The sequence below is a fragment of the Pinus tabuliformis genome, chromosome Q, assembly GCF_031772625.1.
Source record: "Pinus tabuliformis cultivar Carrire ecotype Pingquan chromosome Q, CPIR1, whole genome shotgun sequence".
In the NCBI taxonomy this organism is placed as follows: Eukaryota; Viridiplantae; Streptophyta; class Pinopsida; order Pinales; family Pinaceae; genus Pinus; species Pinus tabuliformis.
In genome coordinates this window covers 1,376,142,516-1,376,162,787 of record NC_142296.1, presented here as the reverse complement: position 1 = coordinate 1,376,162,787, position 20,272 = coordinate 1,376,142,516, and the positions used below count along the sequence as shown (strand labels likewise).

The 20,272-nt window shown below is 38.8% G+C and overlaps 2 protein-coding genes across 4 annotated transcripts in view; one reads left to right on the top strand and one right to left on the bottom strand.

Annotated features, from left to right (window-relative positions):
- Positions 1–12,929: 12,929 nt before the first annotated feature.
- Positions 12,930–14,159, top strand: LOC149225037 (uncharacterized). The gene is made up of 2 exons (XM_089388332.1): positions 12,930–13,114; positions 13,196–14,159. Exons 1-2 carry the CDS (start codon positions 12,930–12,932, stop codon positions 14,157–14,159), a joined length of 1,149 nt encoding a protein of 382 aa, XP_089244458.1.
- A 5,528-nt stretch (positions 14,160–19,687) lies between these two features.
- LOC149225036 (E3 ubiquitin ligase BIG BROTHER-related-like) overlaps positions 19,688–20,272 on the bottom strand; it is a 52,998-nt gene continuing 52,413 nt past the window's right edge. For all 3 annotated transcript variants that reach the window (XM_089386434.1, XM_089386435.1, XM_089386436.1), the window contains 2 exons: positions 20,154–20,262; positions 19,688–19,998 (listed from right to left, as the gene is read on the bottom strand). In XM_089386434.1, the coding sequence (XP_089242560.1) occupies positions 19,951–19,998; positions 20,154–20,262 (157 nt within the window). In that variant the 3' untranslated portion in view covers positions 19,688–19,950. The remainder of the gene's footprint in view (positions 19,999–20,153; positions 20,263–20,272) is intronic.

Sequence of the window (20,272 nt, the reverse complement as noted above, 5' to 3'; positions counted from 1 at the left end):
ATAGAGACTTCTAGAAACTTCTAGAGACTTCTAGAAACATCTTGAATAGAGTCTTCTATAAATATCTGCAGAAAAAAATGCACTGCTCCTGAAAGAATCATGGCCGAGGATCTGAACTGCTCATGTAGAATGACCCAATCTTTCGCGGATTTCTCCAACAGATCAAAGGCTTGGGAATATGTTGTAGCAAAGGGTAGCGCTGGAATTCTCCATGCAGTTTAGAGTTTAGGGAACCCCCAACATTTAAAGCTCTAGTGGCTTCGCAGAAGTCCAACTTCAACACCAAGGGGGCCCTTTTGAGGCCGGAAGAGTGAAGAGGACCTCGCGCATAGACCTGCTGCATTAGAGCATCCCTTTGATCCCAATGAACTTTGGAAAAACAAGCCTGGAGAAAATCCGGTGGGTAACCTCTCGACCGAAGCCTGGTGTAGAATGCTCACCTGAGTTCTAGAAACCCCATCTAACTGCTCTCTCTCGAAGATATCTTTGCAGCTCATTGACCAAAAATGCCACTTTCTGGTGCCGAGGATGCCATGAAGAGAAAGCAATATACTGATAGGCATTCAAAGGTTCCTGAAAACATCGAGTAGAAAGCTTTCCAGAGGTATGGAGGTTTGGACCTTTGAAAAGCACAATGTCCAAAATGTTGACACTAGAAGATGAGATGCAAGAAGTGATCCGAATGTGCTCAGGATAGATGGACTGGTAGCAATCCAAGAACTGAACCAATCTATCTCTGGAGCCATTCCAAACCATGCAGCCATCATCGATGAAGCGTCTGAAGAGCTGAATCTCGGGAGCAGGAAATCTTCTGAAGACTTCTTGCTCAAGGTGGCAAAGAAAGAGGCAGGCATAAACCACAGCAAAGTTGCTGCCCATAGCTGTGCCTCAGATCTGTCGATAGTAAGTGCCGCCAAACTAAAGAAAGTGCCATTTGAGCACCAATTCTGCTGCGCTGACCAGGAAGTTGACATCTTCTGGAGTAAAGAGCTCGGCAGTGCTTTGCTCAAGCATTTCTCGTAAGGCATGCAAGCCTTCCTGAGTGGGAATGCTGGGATATAGAGACTCAACATCAAAGGTTACAAGAAATGAATCTGCAGCAAAACGCTTGGATTCAATATCCTGTAATAAAGTGAGAGAATCTGGAAGATGGTTTGGTTGAGCAAGCAAGGTGCTGAGAAGTTTATAATGCAAGAATTTGGAAAGAGGTTCTAACATAAAACCGTTGTAGGCACAGATAGGCCTACCGACAGGCGGGTTTTTATGAACTTTCCAAATGAAGTAGAGTCTGCAAGCTCTAGCATTATGAGTTTTGACTTGCATTATGTATTCCCATTGTTGCACTGAAAGAAGATTTCTATATCTGGCTTGAAGCTGACTGAGAGATCTTTTGATGGCCATCCATGGAATTGCTGCATACTGCCTGTAGACATTGAGATCGGAGAGTTGCCGGTGAGCTGCATGCAAGAGATATTCACATGGGAATATTCTAGCAACTGATAGTACATTGTCCCTGCCTTTAATCTCAATTGGGTCTTTGTCTGAACTGACATGCATGAGTTATTTATGAGAGAATATTCAGTCACCTAGAGAACACTAGTTGCATGCATGCATGCATTAATTGACTGAACTCACAATTAGTTCCTCCAACTGTTTGGAACTAATTTAACTGGACTTAGCTCATTTAACTAAGCTAACTAATTACAACTCAAATACAACTCATCCTTATCTCCTTAATTAAGGGATAACTTCCTCAATCAAAGAAATAATTGTTGCATGTCTTCACAAAGACTTCATGTTTGAATTTCTCCAACTAATTAACTCAAGATGAATTAATTAATTATTTTTCAAACAGCTGGTGAGATTAAATTTGAATTTTAATTCTCGATTTTAATTCAAGGACAAATTAAAATTGGAATATATCCTGAAATGTTATCTATAGCAATTCTATTTTTAGCATCCCTTGTTGCGATTTTCAATTCTGGTACCTGAAATGCTATCTATAGCAATGCTAGTGATAGCATTTCTATTTTTAGCATTTCTTGTTGTTATTTTCAACACTCCCTCTCAACAAGAAAGGCATTCAAGTCGAACCCGATCCTGAACCTTTGGAATGTTCTGCGTTCAACACTTCTCTCAAGTGATGTTGCTCCAGCAACTCCAGAACCAAAAAAATATACAACCTGAATCAGTATGATGCATTTGTCATCAAAGTCTCTGACTACTCTTGCCTCTGTCGACTGAAAACTCTGCACCTTTGTGCTCTTTAGTATCTGACTGCTCTAGCCTCTGTCACTTTGATCTCTGACTGCATCAATCCCACTGATTTCTCCCGCTACATCTGTGTTGTTGCTGGTACTATCTCCCAACACTGCATCTACACTGCACCTCCTATCATCATGTTACATCGTGTTGCCTAATGTTGCACTGCAACTCAGTTATTGAGAAGTAAGTAACTAATCTCCCCACTGACCTCCATGTTGGGCTAGAAACACCTTCTGATGCTAAATCTCCCTCTGCCGCTCCATCTGCACCTGTCTCTATCCACTCAACCAGTCCTGCTACTCCTCGTCGGGGCCCCCGTAGCAAGGTCTAATCAAAGAGGTTGGGTACCTCAAGGATCCTGCCCCTATTTCAACCTTCATGCAACTATCACTTCACATTTCCCCCCCTCACACCTAGAGGTATGGCTTCATGTGATCCTTCTGCCCACTTGGCTCGAAATTTTCCCCTATTGGAGGTCTTTGCATGAGTGGATGCCTCCACTCGGTCTCCTCTCAGCATCTCCAATTGTGGCTCCTCCACAATTGTCTGAGACTTCTTCTGGCGCTGCATGTTGAGAGGTAATGTACTCTCCCTCTCAACCACCAAATCTCCAACATTTGCCTTGCTCCTCAAGGATTTTCATGCATCTTGAACCTCAAGAGCATAAAGGTTCTTGACTCGTGAGCCAATCTGCTTCACCTGTCCCGTGGGGATGTGTCTAAAGAAAACCTTTCCCTTACTGAAAACAACATTGTAGCCTTTGTCCTCCAACATTGCGATCGATACCAAGTTCTTCTTCAGTCTTGGCACATACTTCACATCTGTCAAGGTGATGCGAGCTCCATGCGAGCTCTAAAAAGCAATCGTGCCCACTCCTGAAACACTATACTTTTCATCATTACCCATCTCTATGCGCATTTGGAGGTATTTCTCCTCCAAGGTAATGAACAAAATCTTATCGCCGGTCATGTGGAATGAGGCTCCACTGTCAAGAAACAAACCACAATTCATCATCGATGAAACCATGCATGTGATGAGGGTAAAATCTAATTCGAACTAAAAGGCCAATGCCTCACCTTCAGATCCTTCCAAGGATCCCTTCTTGGACTTCTTCAATGGACAATTAGTTGCATAATGGCCCACCTCATGACAATTAAAGCATCTCACTTTAGATTTTTCAATCTTATTCCCTCCATGGGAAGAACTCGATTTGGAATGAGAATCCTTCTCCTTCCCTTTTCTTTCCTTACTGGCTAAGGCTAGATTTTTTTCATCATCCTTGGATGAAGAACCATCTCTGGTGCTCCTTCTGAACTTCTCCTACATCAAATCCGACCACAGTCGTTCCCAATCTGGTAGTTTCTCTCTTCCATTCATTGAGTCCTGGTACCTATGCCAACTCTTAGGAAGACCGAGGAGAGTAAGACTCACCATATCATCATCGGTTGTCGTGATTCCTACACTTCCAATTTCATCTCTGCAAGTGGTGAGCTTGTTCAGATATGTAGAGATCGTGTCGCCCTTTACACACTTGATTTTCCGAAGCTTTTCTTTCAGCGCCAACTTCCTCTAGTCGTTGTTGTTCTAATATAGATCCTTCAATGTCTTCCACATTGAAAAAGGAGTCTCTTTCCCATGGAGACTCGAGACTATGGTTTCGAACTCCCTCCAAAATAATCCTCCTCGCTCTCGCCACACATTTCTTCCATTCTGCCAATTCTTGGGCATTAGTTGTTGCTGGCTTGGGGACTTCTTAATCAATGAAGTCCTTCAAACCATTGTCCTCTAATATGGCTTCCATGTGATCCTTCCAGGCTATGTAATTCAAGCTGCCATCCAAGGCATACTCGAGTCACAAGCCATTGAACGCATTGGTGAACTTTGAGATGTGATAAGAAATCGATTTTGTACCTACAATCATGAACTTCAAACTTCGAACTTCTCCCTTCTTTGTATATTGTTCCTCGCTTTGATCACCTTTGCTATGATACCATTTAGAAATTCTCACTGTAGCTTAAACTAATTATGCAATGTACTAAAGCAAAATACTTAATCTACTTCTACAATCAAACTTGCGGAAGCTTAATCGATTTTGAGCAAGATCAAACAGAACACATACAACAGAGAAGAAGATTCAATCACACATGAAACACAGAAGAATACTCTGGGGAAAGCCTCAGCTAAAAACCCCACTATATGTATTATCATACAAGTGGAAATATCTCATGATTACACATAGCTTTAGCTCTCAAGCTATCCATCTCTCAGTACAATCCCTCACTTCTGCTCATAGACAGAATAGACAACTCATATGCCTCCAAGCCTCCTTCAGTCCTCCAAGCCTCCTATTTCCTTGCGCAGTTTCTCCTGGGTCCACCAGCTGCCACCTGTGTGATTCTCACCTCACACACTGCTCTGACCTCTATAGTAACTGCACAATCCTCAAGGAATGAATTCCTTCTGCATGCAAGAGATATTCACATGGGAATATTCTAGCAACTGATAGTACATTGTCCCTGCCTTTAATCTCAACTAGGTCTTTGTCTGAACTGACATGCATGAGTTATTTATGAGAGAATGTTTAGTTATCTAGAGATAATAGTTGCATGGATGCATGCATTAACTGACTGAACTCACAATTAGTTCCTCCAACTGTTTGGAACTAATTTAATTGGACTTAACTCAGTTAACTGAGTTAACTAATTACAACTCAGCCTTATCTCCTTAATTAAGGGATAACTTCCTCAATCAAAGGGATAACTGTTGCATGTCTTCACAAAGACTTCATGTTTGAATTTCTCCAACTAATTAACTCAAGATGAATTAATTAATTATTTTTCAAATAGCTGGTGAGACTAAATTTGAATTTTAATTCTCAATTTTAATTCAAGGACAAATTAAAATTGGAATATATCCTGAAATGATATCTATAGCAATGCTATTTTTAGCATTCCCTGTTGTTATTTTCAACACTGGTACTTGAAATGCTATCTATAGCAATGTTATTTATAGCATTTCTATTTTTAGCATTTCTTGTTGTTATTTTCAACATCCGCATCATTATCTTCTTCCATAGGATCATTCTCTTGATCCTCAATATTCGCTACATGTTCTTGAGCGAGCTCTTGTACTACAACCACCTATTCATCGTCCAGCAATGCCCTGGGGGGTCGATACTATAAAATTACAATCAATAAATTAATATTAGTATATATAGATAATATTTAAACGTCAATACAATTTACAAATATAATATAGGGACACAGCGACAACAAATCAATAATGATACTTGTGCAATTTATCAAGATATTTAAGAATATGTAGAAAACATCTAGGAAAGATGTTACTTTTCTTGACATGTAGTAAGAGAGACATTTTTGAGATATATAGTCACAACCATAATAAAAAACATATTGATCTTATTTTGCATTCATCATTATAGTGTCATATTCCTTCTTGAATTCACTTAGAGACCAGAAGTTTTAAGAAGACGGGTGAGAAACCATGAGCTTGTGTGAGAGCAAGAAACAAATACAATAAATTAATATGATTATGAAGCTTGTATAATTTTGCAAAATGTTTAAGATTAAATTGAAAAAGATTTAGAACAATCACATGACAATCATCAAACCATTTTCATTCCATCACATTTACAAATGTACTCAAAGTACAAGACTCAAACAATAATACCAATAAAATCTAGGCAATACCAATTAATTTCAAGCAAGAAAACCTCAAGGTAAATACTAAAATATTGTTCATAATGGCTTCCATAAGACAAGATAATCAGAGGGGAAAGGACACAAAATGCATTTTATCCCAGCCCCTCTCAAATATTTGATTATGACAAGTGGATGGTGGATCTTATATTATCTTTTGTAATCATTTTTTATTTTAAAAAATTATTTCTAAAGAGGATGTGGACTTTTATTGTTATATGGAAGGTATTGTCACAATGAAACTTACTACTAAAATTAGTTGGTGGCTAGATGGGTCTAGGATTAATGTACAAGAGGAAGATAAGTTTTTCTTAATATTTATTGTTTGGTCTTACTTTTGTTTCTAATTATTCTTTCTATACCTTTTTATTCCTATTTTCTTATTTTTTGCATCATTGCTCCTAAATAGTTAGGTCTCATATTGTCTAAGTTAGCTGGTAAAAATCAAGGCAACAATGTGTTTGTTGATCTAACTTATTATTTGCATTTTATTTTGTATTTTCATCATATTTTTTTACTTCTAAACTTTTAAGTCAATAGCCTATGTAAAAAAAAATAGATAGGATCCGCTTTCTTCTTTATGCAAGTGACAGGGAACCCACTAAAGACAATTTTCATAGAAAACCATTTTTTATCAAGGCATGGTGTCAATCTCTCCTTCTGTACAAAATGGAGTATTCTTTATTTTTGACTATTTAGTTGAATATTTGACCAAAATGTCAAAAATGCATTCCTTTGTACTCAGTGGTAAGTGAATGCTATAGAATAAAAACATTGCACCTACTTCAAAGGACATTCAAAATGGAACATTCTACCTCACTTGAGTGATAATAAGATAAATTTAGAAGAAGAAAAAAATCATTAATGATTTATCAAACATTTGATTAATCTACCATTTTCCCAGAACCATTACAGCTTTGATATTGTTTCAAATTTTCTCACAATTTACAACAAATGAGACCCTTTATTTATCACAAAAATAGACTTTATATAGAGAATTCTTCACTCTTATATATAGCTTGGGGTTAAAAAGTTCATTTTCACCTAAAACATTTTGAAACACCAAATGTAAGGCTTGTGTCCCATACCTTTTTCCTTAAAAAATGAGAAAGAGTCTCTTTTATGAACGAAATACATTATATTGGTTAGGAACGTAACATTTTAATAAAATGTGGTTTATAAATTTAATATTTTTAATAAAACCCCTAAACATACATTAACCCCCTAACACCTTAACCTCGTTCCCCTAAACCCTTAAACCCATAACCCTTAAGCCCTTAACCCCTAAACCCTTAAACGATAACCCCTTTATCCCTATGACCATAAACTAATTAACCCCTAACTCGACCCAACCCCTTAATTGACCTTGGCCATAATAATCAAATAATATTTCTTCACATCAAGACGACAACATACGTCAAGTATCACCCAAAAGAATATAAACATTTACAATAGAAAGACAATACAATTTACAATACAAAGGCATACAATCTAAAACACCATATACATATAAACATTTACAAAAACAATTTACAGTACAAATAGATATAATGAATAACTTACTAATGGATGATATCCATGCTCGCCTTCACCCTATCCATAGTCTCTACAATGTCTTTTTGTTGTTTTTATTAGAAGTCTCCTTAAATTCAAGTCCTAAACTTTACAAGGGAAACAGCATTTTGATCCTCTGAAGTCCTCGATGTTGATCCCATGTCTCCTTGGCCTCGAGGAATGTTGTGTGAAATTTTCGTCACCAAACTTCAGTGATGCTTTTCTTCAGAAATTAACCTCAAATTAGGCCTACATCCTTTCAAAACAATCCTATTGGTGCAAGTTATATTATAGCAACCATGTCGAAATTATATCATATTCGACATATATATATATATATATATATATATATATATATAGAGAGAGAGAGAGAGAGAGAGAGAGAGCCTAATTATATACTAATATTATTATATATAATTATAATATTAATCTTGTATTTGTTAAAATTAGTCAAACTCAACGTAAAGTGGTCCTAAATTAGACATTATCTGACGGAAAGAAGCCATTAATGATGGAATTGGTCATTATACAACAATTACAATAAATGGACCGGATATGTGTATCACAACAAGTTTAATTATGATTTTAAATTCGCTTCATATTGGAGCTACCAATACCACAAATATTTTGTGTTGTCTCATTTCAAAAGTTGTGATGAGCTTTTATCCGATACCACACAATTCTTGCCACTTGTCACTTCCCAAGGGGGTCGTTGTCTTATCAATAAAAAATCCACTTCATTAAAATTAAAACATCTTGGGTCATAATTAAAAGTCATATATGTATTGAGTTTTTCATCATTTTAAATGGCTAATTCTGATTTCTCTGTTACAGGTAAACCCAAGGCCGTTTCGAATAGGTAATTTGATCAACAGCCACTCAATCATGTGTCGAGATCCAAAGAGGAGGTTAAAACAAATGAGGACTAATATTGCGAAGAGCGCAATCCTATCTAGCAATTTGCTCAGCGGTTGTTGACAGAAAACAAATCGAACTCAACAACAAGCTAAATTAGGCACTTTATCAATAGAGGCGATCGATGTTTGGCCTGTGATTCAATAGAAGCAATAACCACATGATTTAATTGCTTATATTATCTCGGTTGAGGAGAGATACGTGGAGTTGTTGATATTTTCATGATTTCACCTCAAGCTCTGTATAAATAATCTCTTCTCAAATTGTAAAAGGACTTTTTAGGAAAGGGGGAGTTTCAAGATTAGAATTCGCATGATAGGCATCGATAGGCACAATTAGAATAGGAATAGGGGGATTCGAATCTGAGAGTAATGCTTGGGCTTATAACTTGTTTCTGATGGAGGGAGTTTGTGATTCATTTACACTATTGCAGTGAGGTTCGTTCCATCTTTGAAGGCATGGAATTGAATTTAGAGGAAAAAGAGGACTTACATGACTCTAACTCTCTATCGTTTTATGTAACTTGATTTATCTTTATAACAATATTTATTATGTAACTAGTTGCATAGCATTACTACTTGCTCTATTATTGAAAGTAAATGCTTCAGTTTTCAGATGTCATTTATGGTGTATGAGTATGTATGTGGCTTTTTAGCACTATTGTTTACTGTTTACTGAAATGCTCATTTAGAATTTGGCCAAGCTATCTTGCAGGGTTAATCAGCAATGAAATTCGAAACTGGAACTTGCATAAGGATCGACCTTTATCTCCTTGAGTTGCTAACTATCTAGAAGTTTAATTTTATATATGTATTACTTTCTACATGTCATGAATTCGAACCATTTTAGTATTTTGTGTGGTAATATCTTCCGGATTCATCGCATCTATGTTTTTTATAATCGACATTTTGAACCAACCTCCGTGGTTCATCATCAAGATCAGATGAGTGAGTAAGTTAGAGAATAATGACGTAATAAATAGAGGAGAGGGTTGGGATAGGAATGTATGGAGCCAACATGTTTGATAAAGCCATGAAACATATTTTTAATTTATTGATTTTATTAATATTTATTAAATTCTATTGATTTATTGATTTTTAATTTATATGATTTTATTTAAGGTTTATTAAATTCTATTAAATTAAATTATTATTTGATTTAATGAATATATATTTTTACAATTTCTTTGAAAACTTATATTTGAAATTTAAAAATATCATATTTGAATATTATTATTATTATCATTATTTAAATTCTTAATATTTATATGCATTGTTGATTGCATGTTTATTAATATTATTATGATAATGAATTATTTTGGTTTAATGTTCTTGAATTTATGGAATACCATTAGAAAATGTCTAAGATCGGTAAAAGATCCAATCGATCCGAAACACCACAAAGGGGTTCATTTGGTTCCTTGTTCATGTGGAAAAGCCTACTTTGGGGAGACTGGTCAATCTATATTAACCAGGATTCAAGAACATGTTGTGGACATTAAACATAACCGTTCCAAAACCTTAGCCTTGGCCAAGCACTCTAGCAAAACCAATCATCACATTTGCGTCGAAAACTCGTGTTGTGGCCAGGATTGATCATTATCACCATAGAAAATTTAGAGAAGTCATCGAAATAGGAAAACAGCCTAACAACCTCAACCGTGATGATGGTTGAAAAATAAGCGATAATAAGCGATATATAAAATTCAAATATGATATTTTTAAGTTTCAAATATAAGTTTTCAAAGAAATTGTAAAAATATATATTAATTAAATCAAATAATAATTTAATAGAATTTAATAAACATTAAATAAAATCAATAAATTAATAGAATTTAATAAACAATAATAAAATCAATAAATTAAAATTTTGTTTCATGGCTTTATCAAACTTATCGGCTCCATACATTTGTATCCCAACCCTCTCCTATATTTATTACCTCATTATTCTATGACTCATTCACTCATTTGATCCTGATGATGAACCAAGGAGGTTGGTTCGAAACATCGATTACAAAAAACATCGATGCGATGAATCTAGAAGATATTACCACACAAAATACAGATCGCAGAAGCCTCAAATCTACAATATTTCAGTATTGTGGGACGAATCTTTTAGTCCTTATGCATATGTTTTATTACGAATTGGAGTTGTTTGCAGTTGGATGTCTATTAACTATTTAATATGCATTTATTTGTTTTCATTTGCTCAAACAAGGATTATATATTGGAACTATTTTCATGATCTATTTCCTTCATCTTATTCCAATTCCAACATACTTTTGTTTATTTTCCCTTCCTTTTAGCTTGCTCTTGATTAAGAGAAAAACTCTTATTTCCTTCAATCGAGATAGGTCTAGGATAAGTGCATCATAGGTTCACAGAAGAAGGATGGCGGTGAGGATGTCGATTACTGCAGGTTTATGTAAGGGTTTAGGGTAAAACCCAAGGGATTTTACTGCAGCCTTTTACAGTCCACTGGAGCAGTGTACCCGTCGCCGACAGTATTGCCCGCCGTTTCCATTGTTGCCTTGTCCGTCGCTTTTTGATGTTGGTTTCTGCTTGCATTATGGGGGAATCAATGGATGTTGAGGAGATCGATTACTCCGAGGATCCTCAGCCGAATCGTGTCATTTTCGGGAACCCATGTTTCTCTTCGTCGACAGCTAGCCCTAGTCTCCAATCCGACCCTATTCCGCCTATCTCGTCGTCGGTGGTTACCTTGTCGAAGCACTGTTCTGCACCTTCATTCATCGAGTCTCTCTCTATAGAATCCCCTGCTCTGGATGTTCCTCCATTATCCCCGGGAACTTTACACCTTCTGACCGCGAATACGCCTCCATCGCCTTCTTTCGACCCTCATTCTCCCTTTTCTACTTTCTTCTCTGCGCCGTCTACAGGCATCCATACCTCAACGGCCCCTATCCCTCCTTTTCCCGCCCACTCTCCGTCGGGCTGTTTCGAGACACCAGATGTCAAGTTTAAGTCTACAAAAACCATCCCTTTGGAAGGTTCCCCTGACCTTTTGGCGGATCACCCATCTGCACCTCGCTCGAGGAAGAGAAAAACTAAGTGTGTAAAGGCGACCTCCAAGGATATCACGATTTGATTCTGCGAGACCTCAGCAATTGGGAAGCGGCATATATGGCTAGCATAGTACTTGTCGGACATGTACGTGGTAGGGCATATTTGGCCACCAGACTTACTTCATGGGTCAGGGAAATCTGGGGTGCATTACTTAGAGAATTGTCTGAGGTGCAGGTTCTACCAAGAGGTTGGTTTTCCCTTCACTTTGCGAAGGAGAATTATACGGATTTGGTCCTTGCGAGGTATTGGCACATTGAGATGGCCCTGGTTCTCCTGAAGAGATGGAGCCCTCTTTTTGATCTCGAACGAGAACAAATTGGGGCTGGACCCCTATTGGTGCGCTTTCCAGGACTCCCTCTACAGTATTGGTGCGAGGAGGTCTTCATCAGAATCGGGAATGCCCTTGGTACCTTTCTGGACCATGATCGTACCTTTGTGGAATCAAGAAATAGAACCCTCGCTCGCATCCTGGTCCATTTGGATACTCGCAAGGGTTTGGAGGAGAAGATTACTCTTCAATGGGGGAAATATACTAGGGTCCAGATACTGCACTACGAAGGGGTTCCATTCCGCTGTCGACGATGTCACAAGGTGGGACATATATTTAAAGATTGCCCCCTTAATAAGAAACCAGAGGATACCCCTAAAGCATCATCTGCACCATCCAGGATCGACTCGCCAGCCATCCAACGCTCACCTGCTCCAGGCCCTATTCCTTTGGTTAGCAATCCCCCTCCTAAGACGGTGGACGAGGAACACAGACCGATCTCGCCGCCCCTCATCAGGTCTCGGGCAGCAGCTGAAGCCACTAAAGCTTCGAGTACTCCTCTAACCCCTCTTATCTCTTCTATTGCATATTGCACCTCATTTGTTGCACCATCCATTATTGTAGCACATTGCACTATGTCGTCCCCCCCTATTATTTCATCTACTACTCCCTCTCTGCATTCATTATCCACATCCTCCTCTTCACCATCTTCGTCATGGGTTTCGAAATCTCATCATTACAATCTCCGACCTCGTTCACTATCTAGTGACACTCCGGTACATCTTACCAGATTGGGTCTCACTATTCCTAGTCTGGCCTCTCTGAAATCTCAGGGGAGAAAATCTGATCTGTCCAAAGCCATCAGACGTGCTGGAGCTGAAGTTGCCTCTGGTCGTCAATCTACTCTTGATGGGGTTCTTAGAGCACTGAATACCCCTGATAGCGTTCCCCCATCAAATGTATTTCTTTTAATTGTAGAGGCACGGCTAGTGCCTCCAAGAAACTAGCCTTGCGCAGACTTTTTGAGATTGAACCTGTTGATATTATCTTGTTGCAAGAAACCCTAGGTTCGGCTGATCACATTCCCAGCTCCCTGAACTTTTTTCTCCAGGATGGATCTATATGGCATTGGACGCTGTGGGGAGGTCCGGTGGTCTTGCCATTGGATATAATCCCCGAACCATTAGAGTTACTGCATCTTGGGGAGGCCATGGTTTCCTGGGGTTAGATATCTTTTCGGCAGAGCTTGGCACCAACCTACGGGTTGTCAACATATATGGTCCTTATCAACAGAGGGAGAATTTCTGGTAGCATTTGCTTGGCCTCTCCATTTTCTCATCAGATCACATCATTATTGGAGGTGATCTCAACTTCTCCCTGGGTTATAGTGAATCATGGGGGTCAATAGCACAAGTGGATTCAATATCGGGGTTTATGACAAATCTCCTGGAGCGGTATAACTTGATGGATGTCCCTATGAACAAGCCTCTTCCCACATGGAGGAATAGAAGGGTGGGTGAGGCTTCCCTTGCTCGAAGATTAGACAGATTCATTATGAAGGGGCCCCTATTACAACAGCTACATCACTATAAACAATGGGTGGGAACAGGGGGTATTTCGGATCACTCCCCCATTTATCTGGAGATATTGGGGCCTCACCCTAAGCCAAAAGCCCCTTTTAAGTTTAACCATGTCTGGCTTCAAGATCCTACTTATGTTCGTATGGTTTCAAACTTCTGCGCTGCTAACCCGATCGATAGATTTGACTCCTTGGCTAAAGGTTTATGTTTAAACTTGTCCAAGCTCAAGCATCTTTCTATTAACTGGGCTAGAGAGAAGCACCAGAGGGAGATTTCGACTCTATTACACATAGAATCCGAGCTCAGTTCTCTGCTCGATGAGCGAAGCCTGGGGTTTATCACTGCTGAAGACAAATCTCATCTGATTGAACTTGAGAATCAGAAGGCTCAGATCCTGAAGGAAAGAGAGGAATCCATCCGTCTTCGGAGTAGGGCCATATGGCTGAAAGCAGGGGATGACAATACAAGGTTTTTTCAGAACTATGCAAAAGGTAGAAAGGTATCAAACACCATTTGGAATCTACCTCTACCTAAGGGAGGAGTGGCTGATTCATTCAATAAAATCTCCCATCTTGGCTCTACTCATTTCAAGAATCTATACAAAAGCCCTCCAGGATCGAATCTTGTTGATATCATTAATGTGGTCGGTCACTTCCCCAGATTTGTTAATGAGGATGAGGCGGAAGAACTTTTCGCTCCTATGACAACTGGAGAGCTAGAAGGCACGCTAAAATGGTTCAAAAAGGACAGGAGCCTGGGACCGGATGGCTAGACCATAAAATTCTACCTCGCTTTCTATGACCTCCTGGGACAAGATCTGTTGAAAGTCGTGGAAGAGTGCAGATTGTCTAGATCTCTGTACAATGCCATCAACTCGACTTTGATTTCCCTCATTCCTAAGTCTGACACCCCATCCTCCTTTAATGAATACAGGCCCATCTCTTTGTGCAATTGTCTGTACAAGATTATCTCCAAGATCATTGCTAATCGTCTTCGCCCTATTCTCTCTCGACATATTGCCCCCTAGCAATTCGCTTTTCTTGAACATCAATAGATTCATGAAGCTATTGGCTCAGCCCAAGAAGCCATTCATACTATCTAGACCAGACACCAAAAAGCCATTATTCTTAAGATAGATCTGGCAAAAGCTTTTGACCGTGTCAGTTGGCTTTATATTAAGATGCTCCTTATCCATTTGGGCTTTCCCCTCAATTTCATCACTTGGATCATGGCCTGCATAACCTCTCCCACCTTCAGTGTCCTCATTAATGCGTTTGCATCTCATTTTTTTCACTCTGAGAGGGGGCTTAGACAAGGATGCCCCCTCTCACCTCTCCTTTTTTTGATTGTCATGGATGGACTTAATCGATTGATTGCATCGGCCAAGAGAGATGGTGATCTTTGTGGACTCAAGATATCTAATGATTGCTTTCTCACCCATCTTCTATTTTTGGATGATGTTCTTATTTTTCTTGATGGAAGTATTCGGGATTCCCGCTCCTTTTCCAAGATTCTCTCTCTCTTCTCATCAGCTACTAGGATGTAAGCCAATCACTCTAAATCCACCATTACTTTTTCTCGAACCTCCATCCAAGAGTCTCATCTTTCTCATCAGCTTTTCCCTTATTGCATCAATCCACTAGACCGGGGTCTCAAATACCTGGGGTTCTGGATAAATCCTATCAGCCAGAAAATTGTTGATTGGGTATGGCTCATCACTAAATTGCAGAAAAGGCTTACCATATGGAGCCATAGATATTTGTCTAGAGCTGGTAGACTTTTTCTTATAAAATATGTTCTTGAGGCCACTCCTGTTTTCTGGATGGCACTTGCTTGGATTCCCAGGAGCATCCTAGCTCATTTGCAACAAATCTGCAACAGATATCTATGGAATGGTAACCAGGACAAACGAATTTTGCATGGGTTTGTTGGAGTAAGATAGCACTGCCCAAAAAATGGGGAGGCTGGGGCCTAAAATATATTCCTTTATATGCTCAAGCACTTGCAGCAAAAATGGGATGGACTTCATTGACCGGACAGAACCTCTGGACTGCCATCTCATATCACAAGTATATTTGGCCTTAGCAAATCATGGATTGGATTTTCTTGCCAATTTTGCCTAAAACTGGCATCTCTTATGTCTGGAAGGCACTCCTTCACTCTCTGCCTCTCATCAGGGATAATCTGGCCTGGAGAATCAACGATGGATCTATGGCCCGCATTGGTTTGGATCCATGGACTAGAGGTGGAGGAAGATATAAGCTGTCTAGAGAAATCATACAACATCTTCATTCACACGAGCTCAAGGTGCTTGAAAACATTACAGATCCTCATAATACCACCATTTTTGCTCAAGGATAGAAAACTGCCTTACAGCTCGATTTACCACAATGTTGGCACCAAGAATGGCATGATTATATTTCTGCTTTTTCTAAATCTCATATCAGGATAAAAGAGGGCCCGGATGAGCTCATTTGGTGTCATGCGGACAATGGTATATATTCACCTAAGTCTGGTTATTTATCCCTGATCTCCCACAAGATACCGGATTTGATTACCTTTTGGTGGAAGCCTATTTGGAACTTACTGAGCCTCCTCGGACCAGACTATTTTTCTGGTGTATTCTAAAAGACAAATTTCCCACAACCAAAAATCTCATGCATTGATCCTTCCATGGGCCAAATTGGTGTTCATTTTGCAAATGCTCATCGGAATCGACCTTACATCTGTTTCTGAAATGCTCAGCCCTGATTAATCTTTGGCAAAATATTTCTACTATAATTCATTACACAAGACATTGGGAAGGTGATGACATAAACAAAGCATGGGAAGGATGGTACAATCAGCATAAAGGTTCAAAACTTCAAAGTCTCCCTTTGATTATCAGCTGGCATCTCTGGCTGGCTCGGAATCGCTCTATATTTGACAACAAACATGTGTGTTGGCCACACATTGCGGCCTGTATAGTATCGGTATATAATGAGATGCCTGATCCTCCACAAACTCGAACCCAAAGGCCTCCTACACCTCCACATATTGATAAAAATACCCCTTGGGCGTATTTCGATGGTGCAACACAACAGCAGGGATGTGGTGGTGGTTTCATCTTATACATTAGTGAACATGATTACTTCAAAGTTAAGATGGGACTAGGGGTTGGAACAAACAATTTCACAGAACTCATCACCCTTCATCATCTCTTGCATTTCTCTTTGGGGCATAATTGCGTGGGCTTAAATAATTTTTGAGACTCGAAGATCATTATTAATTGGTTCAACAATATTACTGCTTGTCACATACACACACTCAGTAATATTTTGGATGAAGTAAACCTTTTCAAGGCTCAATTTAATAATATCACATGCAATCATATTTACAGGGAACATAACAGTTGTGCTGAAGGGCTATCCAAGGAGGCTACGGTACTTCCCAAAGGAGAGTGGATGATCCAGGAACAACGAGGGGCAAATGAATACCACTACTATCATTGCCCATACATAGAGCCCATGATTTCTGGTTTTTTTGGAAATTTTTGAGAAATGTTCTTTGAAAATTTGTATATATTATACAAGATATTTATATATGGCCCTGCATGGCACATGTACAAACATATACTAGGCTTCTATTATATTTCAAATGAACATCCTGCGTGGTGTTCTGGACAGTATACAGTTTTTTGAAGAACCTTCAAAATTTTGACTGAGCCCTCTGGGGCTAGACAGATACAGCATATGCAAATTGCATCTACAATATGTAATTTTTCAAAGTTAATGAAAGATTACGATTTTTCCAATGGAAAAAGTGCATCATAGGTTAAGTTCTGCAATTTTGTAGTGCCCACTCTAGTTCCTGACCCGGATACGACATTATCTTAGACACTCTATTCTCCGAGGACCTCAGATTGAGGATCTGGACCCATGACACTATTATTAACGATTGAGATATTCATGGTGGTGATGTTTATGAATGCTTTCCATTGATATTATGGTAGCATGAATGGTTATGTATCTTATCTATTAGTATTCTGATGGTTGCAATATTAATAGTTAAGTTGGTCTCTATTTGAAATTATGATGAGGGTAGTAAAGAATATGTATGCGCTCTATTAAAAGCGTAATGAGGATAAATTTATGGATAGGTATATTTCTACAATGTTACGATGTGATAGCTTAATGAATATGTGTGTTTCCATTGATGATTATTGATAATAGCCATGAGGGATGTGTCCCCTATGTTACCTACTTCCTTTAGTTCAGACTTACAATGGACAATGATGTGAATGACCAGGAATTGTTAATGATGCTATTATGATAATTGACTAACATTGAGAAACCGTGTTACTGATGATTATTGAGTATGGCAGGAAACCATCAGAGGCACTCGCATATGACATATCGATGACACCTGGTTTGATGAAAATTTATATTACTTTATCGTTGAAAGTCTAAGTTGATCTTGGAATCTGCCATTTATGTTTAACTATATTCTGATGATATATTAATGGTTGCAGGCACAGATTAGTTGCTTGACCGAATGACTCACATATGGGTGATGGGGTTGTACAAGTGGATGGAACTACATGGGAGGGGTGGGACAGAGTCCCTGATCTCACCCACTAGCACTCCCGCCGTGACTTGGGCTGGAAGGGTTGAAACACCTTCCCCTTGAAGATCACGATGCCATGAGGGCAGGTTCCAAAGTTGGTTCGCTCATGAGGACTTTACCGGGGGGCGCGCATCAAGGCGAATTCCTTGATCCCCGACACCATTAGTCTCACTATAGCAGGCAACATAAGAGATGACAGTGGTCTATGACGTTGCACTATATTTTCCCCTCGTAATCACTGGATGCTTGAAAGGCAAGTGGTGTGGCACCCTTGGAAATTCAGGGGAATTTCTTGAAGGGCACGACCAACTTGGCACCCTTGGCATCACAAATAAACTATTAGGTGTGGCACCCTTGGAATTTCTAGGGAAGTTCTTGAAGGGCACAACCAAACTGGCCCCCTTGACATCACAAATAAGCTATTAGGTGTGGCACCCTTGGAACTTCTAGGGAAGTTCTTGAAGGGCACAACCAAACTTGGCATCCTTGGAATCATTAAAAATAAATAATAATAAATAAATATAAGCAAGGAATGAAAACTAGATAAATTTACATCAAGGGCAAATGATGATTAGAAACCAATGTAATTAAATCAAAAATAAAACTTGGAATAAGGAGGATCATAGGAAGAATTAAAATAGAGTACCTTAAAACTCTACCCTTCCCATTTTGGAAAATACTAGGAAGATTATGTGGTTTAATTAGGAAAAAGGAGAAAGACAAACATAATGGTAAGGACAAAGATTAATCCTAAACTAATTTAAACCTAATTAAGAAAGGGGGAAGGTGAATTAAAATGAGAATAATAAATTAAATTTAGAGAAATGTAGAGAAGCTCCATGTGTCAACATCCAACATAAGAATATCCATCTAGGAGATAACCTGAGTTAAATTAGGGAGTAGATTGGGGATAAAATCTTGACTCATTAATTGACTTCAAGTAATGAACACAAATTAAGGAATAAAAGGGGGGAATAAAGAGACAACTAGGAGAAGATATAGGAATCTTGTTGAGGTGAGGAAAATATTAGTTTTAAATAAAAATTTAAGTAAATAATTTTGGGAGACACTTGATGTGAGAATGACACATGGGTGGGTGAATAATCAAGCTATTGAATTATAAAAAAATAATTAATTATGCATGACATGACAAGTGTCACCTATGAGGACTCCTATAAAAGAAGGGGCAAGCCATGGAAGATGGGACTTTTTTTGGGACCCTATGGTTGGATGGATGAAACGTTGTGAGAGCAGTGATTACGAAGCTATAGTGAGTTTGGTGAGGTAGAGGATTTAGAGAGGGGACTCTTGAGCCAAGGTGTGCTCTCCTCTACTAGCTAGTGATTGTCTCCATTGTACAACCCCATTGCAGCTCGGGGGTCCGCGGGGAAGAAGAGTACCCAAGGAGTAGGCTGGGAGGTCAACCGGTGAGTCTTCGCATTCGGATCAAGTGCGTCATCATTCACTCGCGGAGGTGACCAGCTACAAGGGAATACCAGCAACAGCAGAGCAAGCGGAGTGGCACAATTTTAATCACTGTTGTTAGCATTTTTATTCAGAAAACCATAACCAAGTGAAGAAATAACAAAGGAAAAAGATGGCCCAATCTCTCTTATACCACCATGAAGATTAGTTGGTGTGCTAGAAACTATGGCATGAGATAATTATGGGGCATATCTAAAAGGAATCGAGTAATTTTCAAATGGAAAATTGTCCCGCCTCTAAGTATTGGCGTCTTGTTTTCTATGCTTATTTGCTTTATAGAATGATAAATCATCCATTTCACCTCTGAATTACATGAACATATAATGGTTTGCGTTCTTGATAAGAAATGCAGAAGAGCCTGTCTTAACATCCTAATAAAAATGTACGTTTTACCAATAAAATTACAAGTTGCTCCACAAATATAGCCAAGCTTATATCCTGAAAGTACTAGCTTAACTATGTAGCTATCCATGTCAATGATTTGCTCTATCGGAGACCTCCACACTACAAACTGGGCATACCTGCATCAGAAACAACATTTTGAGAGATAAATAACGTAGTATATGAAAATTTCAAGGAAATTTTCAAACACTAAAAATAGCTTCCATAGTTTTTTATTAAAACAAGTAGTGCATGCAAGCAGTCATATTTAACACAATAAAAGCGTTTAAATCACCTTATTTATTTGAAGCCAAATTTTGATGCAATCTGAATGGTATTGATGCTTGCATGGAAGGGTCAGTATTATGTCCCCTCCTTCATATTCCAGATGACATATGACACACCTAAAAAATA

What these genes read in the sequence shown, in the direction of transcription:
- LOC149225037 (XM_089388332.1), top strand. Translation starts at nt 12,930, where the DNA reads ATGGCATTGGACGCTGTGGGGAGGTCCGGTGGTCTTGCCATTGGATAT. An exon ending in CAACAGAGGGAGAATTTCTG is followed by an intron (nt 13,115 to 13,195) that starts GTAGCATTTGCT and finishes CCTGGGTTATAG; the next exon opens with TGAATCATGGGGGTCAATAG.